We start from the raw sequence: 7,130 nt of genomic DNA, 5'->3' as shown, positions 1-7,130 counted from the left end.
TTCTTTAGAGTTAGACATTGTGTTTCATTTGTGACTTTCTTTCACCTAGGCCTAACTAAAATCCAGTAAAGCCAGATGCTCGTGGCTCACCCCTGTAATCCTAGCTACTCAGGAGGCTGAGATCTGAGGATCACTGTACAAAGCTGGCCCGGGCAGGAATGTCCATGAGACTCTTCTCTCCAATTAACCACCAGAAAACTGGAAGTGGCACTGTGGCTCAAGTGGTAGAGTGCTAGTCTTGAGCTGAAGAGCTCAGCACTCAGGCCCAGAGTTCAAACCCCAGGCCTGACAAAAGAAAAAAATCTGGAAAATTAAGAGGAAGAGATTTTTAGCAGGACCTTACATATAGTCCTGGGGCAAAAATCTTTAATTGTTTATGTGAATTCTGTATTGGCACTTGATTTTCTGTTAAGCCTGAAACTGTAGGACAAAGGCTACACTTCCCATCCTCCTCTGTTGTGTGCTCATGTCACTAAATTCTGACCAATGGGAGACAAGTAGTTGCTCTACGGTTTCTGGGAACATGCCATCAATGAAGGGCTTTGCCCTTCTTCCCTTCCTACTCCTGCATGGAGGACATGATGGCTAGACTTTGAGTAGCCATCTTTGATAAAAAACAAACAAACAAAACGTAGGAAAGCCAGCTGCTGATGGCTCATGCCTACAATCTTCTCAGGAGGCTGAGATCTGAGGATCAAGGTTCAAAGCCAGACCAGGCAGGAAAGTCTGAGAGACTCTTTTTTTCCCCCTCTTGGTCATCAGGCTTGAACTCAGGGTCTGGGAGCTGTCCCTGAGCTCTTTTGCTCAAGGCTAGTGCTCTACTACTTTAGCCACAGCTCCACTTCTGGTTTTCTGGTGATTAATTGGAGATAAAAATCTCTTGGGGGGCTGGGAAGGTGGCTCAGTGGTAGAGCGCTTGCCTTGCATGCCTGAGGCCCTGGGTTCGATTCCTCAGCACCACATAAGCAGAAAGAAAAAAGCCGGAAGTGGCGCTGTGGCTCAAGTGGTAGAGTGCTAGCCTTGAGCTGAAGAGCTGAGGGACAGCGCCCAGGCCCTTAAACGTGAAAAGTTTATCATATCCATGGCAATCATTTCAAATAATGAGTCTAGAGAAATGCACCAAAATGTAGAACAGCTGATGAAAAATAGTTTTTTTTTATGCTGCTGCCAGGCAAGAACACAAGCATAAATTAAAATACTGCTTTTAATCTCACAGTAAGCTATGAAGAAGTTGAATGGTGTTTTTCCTTCTTTTCTCCTTCCTTCCTTCCTTCCTTCCTTCCTTCCTTCCTTCCTTCCTTCCTTCTTTCTTCCTTTCTTTCTTTTTTGCCAGTCCTGAGGCTTAAACTCAAGAATCTGAGAGATCTTATCTCCAGTAAACTAGTGGAAGTATGATTCAAGTGGTAGAGCGCCAGCCTTTAGGGAAAAAGCTTAAGGGAGGCCCTGAGATCAAGCACCTGTCCTGGCACAAAATAAATAAATGAATGAATGTTTTTAAAAAAGAACTAAGGAAGCTGGGTGCTGGAAGTTCACACCTGTAATCCTAGTTGCTCAGGAGGCTGAGATCTGAGGATTGCAATTCAAAGCCAGCCCAGGGAGGAAAGTTTGTGAGACTCTTATCTCCAATAAAGCACTCAGAAAACCAGAAGTGGCACTGTGGCTTAAGTGGTAGAGCACCAGACTTGAACTGAAGAGCTGAGGGTCAGTGCGTAGGCCCATAGTTCAAGCCCCATGACTGACTGACCACAAAAAGAAAAAAGACTAAGGATATTGAAACAGAAAAAAAAGAACTGGACAGTGTTTTCTAGATTTCCTTTGTATGAGAGTAAAATAAACTCTCTTGCTTAAATTACATTTAGCAGATGTGAATCCTAACACAGAATCCTAGGACCTAAATTTCAGTTTACAGAGTAGAGCCAAGTCTAGGGGAAAAAAAAATAGTGCTGTAGGTAAAGCTGTCTTTACCTCCACCAGAACCTTCTACAGATTCTCCTTTTCCCTTTTGCCCTACCTTAGAGCAGAGTAGATAGGGAAAACTGAATTCACAAACATGCTACCCATGAATCCTGGGTAGGAAGGCATGTTGGGGCTCCAGGGGTCCCACATACCTATCAGGATAGATATGACCCTGATTTTATCAAACATGGCACTTGGTAGGCGTGAAAATGCTAACAATGATCTTCCCCAAAGTTATTTTATATGCTATCAAAATCTGGGGGCCATATTATAAAAAGCATTGCTTTCTACCCCTCCCTGTGTATCTCTCTCTTCCTCTCCCTCTCCCTCTCTCTCCCTCTCCCTTTTGGTTGTGAGGCTTGAACTCAGGCCTTGGGTGCTATCCTTGAGCTCTTTTTGCTCAAGGCTAGCACTTTGCCACTTCAAGCCACAGCTCCACTTCTGGTTTTCTGGTGGTTAATTAGAGGTAAGAGTCTCACAGGCTTTCCTGCCTGTGCTGGCTTTGAACTCTTGATCTCAGCCTCCTGAGTAGCTAGGATTGAGGGGTGAGCCACCAGTGCCTGGATACTCTTCTCTTGTTTTTTTTTTTTTATATTCCTCAATTTTAGAGGAATGTCCTGCTGAATTGAGTTCATTTTCCTTAAAAAGTATGAATGGAAAAAAAAAAACCCAACAGAATAAGTAGGGATGAATTGGGAATGGTGGTAAGATCCTGTAATTCTGGCAGTGGGGAACCTGAGGCTGGAGGATCTTAAGTTCAAGGCCAGCCTGAGATACATAGGCAGACTTCATCTCAAAAAGAAAAAAGTATATTGGGCTGGGAAGGTGGCTCAGTGGTAGAGTGCTTGCCTTGCATGCATGAGGCCCTGAGTTTGATTCCTCAGCACCACAAAAGCAGAAAAAGCCCAAGGTGGCGCTGTGGCTCAAGTGGTAGAGCACTAGTGTTAAGCTGAAGAGCTAAGGGACAGTGCCCAGGCCCAGAGTTCAGGGCCCACAATAACAACAACATCAAAAAGTATGACTTCACCTTTAAGAAAAATTCCTTTTCTTCTTCACTTAGAAATCTAGAAGCAATGTACCAATTGTGTCCCATTGGTAATGGTGGGGGGAAGTATAGGTATGTGTGTTTGCATAAATGTGTTCTGTTTGTGGGTGTGCATGCAGATACTCTGTGTGTGTAGGCACTGTGTGTTTGCATGTATGTTACGTGGAGTGTATGTGTGTGAATGTTATGGCACTCTGTATTTAGCCTTTGTGTGTGTGTGTGTATGTGTGTGTGTGTGGTGTGTGGTGTTTTGAGGAAATCTGCCAGGACAATGTCATAAACCCTCAACCATAAATTATCAGGCAATTCTGCAGAAGTCTTTACCAGCAACCTAATTTCAAATAAAATAGCACATAAAATTGCCATCGTCCATAAAAATCTATGTTGATAATAAAAACTTGGCATAAATATGCCATATTAACTAAGCAAATGTGATTAACAAAAAATTAGAATAAAATAAACATTAGAGTTAAATATTTACATGGCATCTCCATAATGAAATGTAGAAAATCAGTGCTAAATCACTACAAACTCATTCTCATATCTTTCCCAGATTATTAAGCAATGAATATTATGTATACCAAAAACTCACTTATATACCCAATAAAAGATTGGAGACTTGGTTTCAAAACAATGAGCACATTTATTGGGACAATGGGACAGAATGCTATGGAAGTTAGTACAGTATTAAATAACCTGGTATGCTGCATAAGGTTGCTACACAATTTCTTTCTTTTAAAATAATACTGATCAAGCCAGGCATGGTACTTTACACTTGTAATCCCAGCCCTTGGAAGGCTGAAGCAAGAGAATTATGATTTGAGGCCTGCCTGGGCTATGTAGCAAGACCTTATCTCCAAACAAAAACAAAAACAGAATAAATCCCCAAAAATATACATCAAAAAGCAAGACAGTTATCAGCAGAAAAAATAATGACCAGGCACTGGTGGCTCATGTCTATAATGCTAACGATTCAGGAGGTTGAGATCTGAGGATCCTTGTTTGAAGCCAGCCTGGGGAGGACAAATCTGAAACTCTTATCTCCAATTAACCAGCAAAAAACCTTACGTGGAAATATGGATCAAGTAGTTAGAATGCCAGCCTTGAGCAAAAATGGAGATCATGAGGTCCCAAGTTCAAGCCCCTGTACTGGTCCCTCTCTCTCTCTCTCTCTTTCTCTCTCTCTCTCTCACACACACACATGCACGCACATACTTTTCCCTACGTATCCACAGAAACTAAGAACCAGCTCAGCAAGGAGAGCAAAATGAGGATGGTATACTGGCCTCATGGAATCTCCTGAAGATGCTTTAAATGTCCTAATAAATGTGACTTGAGTCGTAGTTTAAATACAGCCAGAAAACAGATAGATGCCTTGTCAGCCATGTGATGTAAAGACAAGACCTTCTCCCCCTTTTACAAAATTCTCTCTGCAGTTTCTCTTCTTCAAGAATTTAGGTAAATTAATTTACATATTTGCATACATCAAGCTTTGGGGGCAGAACAAGAGCCACTTGCATGTGGTTGCCTGTCATATTCGCCATCTGTCCCTCCCACATTCTCATCTTCCCCCCAGTGCCTGTGGAAGCTCACCTTGGCCCCACAGGCCAGGAAAAACCCTGTCACCAGCCACCTGAGCCTTGGGCTGATGGGAGCATCCCACCCCAATCTCTGTGTGGGCATTGCCTGGGGAGGATGGGGAGTTGGGAGCGGGTGGAGCCCTCTGGTGCTTCTTTACCTGCCAGGTACTCGATGACCGCCGCCATGTAGACCGGGGCGCCCACGCTGATCCGGTACTTGAAAGTCCCTTTCTTCAGGTAGCGCATCAGCCTGCCCACCGGAAAGATGACGCCGGCCCTGGCTGACCGGGACAGCTTGGACATTTTCTTCTTCCCACTCCGCCCTGACATTTTGCCTCAGTTTCCCTCTCAGCTTGCTGACTTACTGGCCTCCTGGCACTAACACAATGCTGGAAAGGAAAAAGCAGGGTTGAGGACAGGTGGCAGGAAATGTGGGCACACATGGGCATAGTGGTGTGACCTTAGGACATTGCTGCCACTAACATCTGACTGCTAGTGCAAGGTGCTGTGGGCACAGAGCCAGGTAGGGGGGTCTTTGAAGGGAATGGGTGGCCTACCTGCAAACCAGTCTCCTCCAGCCAGCAGCTTCACTTTACAGAGGAGAGAAAATTGCCCAGCAGAGACAGGGTATAGTCCTGCAGTCAGCTGCACAATGACCCCTAAATATGACATTTTCTCAGCCCCACAACAGAGCATGTGGCTTCCTGTGACAAAGCAACTTTGTAGGTGTGATTAAAGTAAGGATCTGGAGATTAAGAAGACTATCCCAGGTGATCTGGGTGACCTCATATAATTTCCAGGGTCCTCCTAAGAGAGGCAGGAAATCAATGAGGAGGGGTGGGTGTAGGGACAGAGCCCATAGATTCTCCCCTTGGAGCCTTCAGAAGAAACCTGTGTGCCAGCACTTTCTCTATAGCTCACAGAAGAGATGATGTCAGCTTTCATACTTCAGAACTCGAAGAGACTTTAGTATTGTTCAAAACTCTGAGGCTTGAGGTCATATGTACAGCAGCAGCAGTAACAACAACAACAAAAAAAACCCCAAACACTCAAGCCAAGTGTGGTGGTGCACAACTGTAATGCCAGCATTAGGAAGGCTGAAGCAGGAGATTATGATTTTGAGGCCATCCTGAGTTACCCAGTAAGACTGTCTAAAAAAAATGACTATGTATGTATTTATATATGTGTAAATATATACGCAACAAAAAGTCTATAAAAATTATATTATCACATTAAAATTATTTTTGAGCGGGGCTGGGAAGGTGGCTCAGTGGTAGAGCACTTGCCTTGCATGCGTGAGGCCCTGGGTTCGATTCCTCAGCACCACATAAGCAGAAAGAGAAAAAGCTGGAAGTGGCGCTGTGGCTCAAGTAGTAGAGTGCTAGCCTTGAGCTGAAGAGCTGAGGGACAGCACCCAGGCCCAGAGTTCAGGCCCCACGACGGGATCCTCCCCCCCCCCCAAAAAAAAAGAGTTTCATGGACTTTTCTGCCCAGGCTGGCTTTGCACCATGGTCCTCAGATCTCAGCCTCCTGAATAGGTAGGATCACAGGCATGAGCCACCAGTGCCCAGCATAAGTACATTTCTTTTGGGACAAGGTTACTCCTTCCCTTGCTCTCTCCCAGTCCCTTCCTCCCATCCCCACCCACAAGTTGTATAGCTCATTTTCAACATACTGTCATTTTCAGCTGCTGCATTTGTTCACCCTTGTCCCTCCATTTCTGTGCGTCCTCTTACCCTCCCCAGACAGACAAATGAACAAACAAGACAAAAAAGAAGACAAAAACAACAAAGAAAAAACTCTTTTGTTTCTATTTCCTGCAGTTCATCTTGATAAATATTATTTCATAAGATCAGAGGCACCTAGGCATTGTGCCTTTGTCCAAACACCTTTTTAACTTCTTCTTTTTTTGGGGGGGGTCTGGTCGTGGGGCCTGAACTCTGGGCCTGGGCGCTGTCCCTCAGCATTTCAGCTTAAGGCTAGCTCTCTACCACTTGAGCCACAGCGCCACTTCCAGCTTTTTTCTTTTTGCTTATGTGGTGCTGAGGAATCGAACCCAGGGCCTCAGGCATGCAAGGCAAGCGCTCTACCACTGAGCTACCTTCCCAGCCCACCTTTTTAACTTCTGCAATCACATAGCATTCTTGAAAATAGAAGCGACTCAGAAGTTGTAATGGTATGGAATAAGGTATTGCAGAGTAATGACGAGAACTAGCAAATGGTCAGTCAGAATACACCCAAGGCTTCCATGTCACATTTCCTCTCAGCCTCTCTCAAAGCCAGGATGGCAAAGGACCAAGTCTGAGTATGTGATTAACTGTGCGAGGAAAGAAAATACTAAATGAACACATGGCCCATAGGACATTGGCCCAAACTGGAATTTATGTAATCTGGTTTAAAGAGTGAACCTAGAGTTGAATTTTCTGCAATGTTTGGTTGCTGTGTAGTGATGAATCATCACTACATAGCATCACTTTCTCAGCATCACCTAGCCGAGGTGAATGAGCGAGCTTGGGGCGTTTTACTACATGGCTCACCAGGTTATTATT

The 7,130-nt window shown here is 44.5% G+C and overlaps 1 protein-coding gene across 1 annotated transcript in view; it reads right to left on the bottom strand.

The window, feature by feature from the left end:
• The window catches only part of LOC105986363 (core histone macro-H2A.2), a 33,391-nt gene that overhangs the window by 12,546 nt on the left and 13,715 nt on the right, over positions 1-7,130 (bottom strand). The window contains exon 2 of the mRNA XM_013017251.1: positions 4,740-4,970. Coding sequence (XP_012872705.1) covers positions 4,740-4,911 — 172 coding nt within the window. The 5' untranslated portion in view covers positions 4,912-4,970. The remainder of the gene's footprint in view (positions 1-4,739; positions 4,971-7,130) is intronic.

The sequence above is a fragment of the Dipodomys ordii genome, unplaced genomic scaffold (assembly GCF_000151885.1).
Source record: "Dipodomys ordii isolate 6190 unplaced genomic scaffold, Dord_2.0 Scaffold34, whole genome shotgun sequence".
Taxonomy (NCBI): domain Eukaryota; kingdom Metazoa; phylum Chordata; class Mammalia; order Rodentia; family Heteromyidae; genus Dipodomys; species Dipodomys ordii.
The sequence above is the reverse complement of the archived record's forward strand: the minus strand, read 5'-3'. Positions and strand labels throughout refer to the sequence as shown.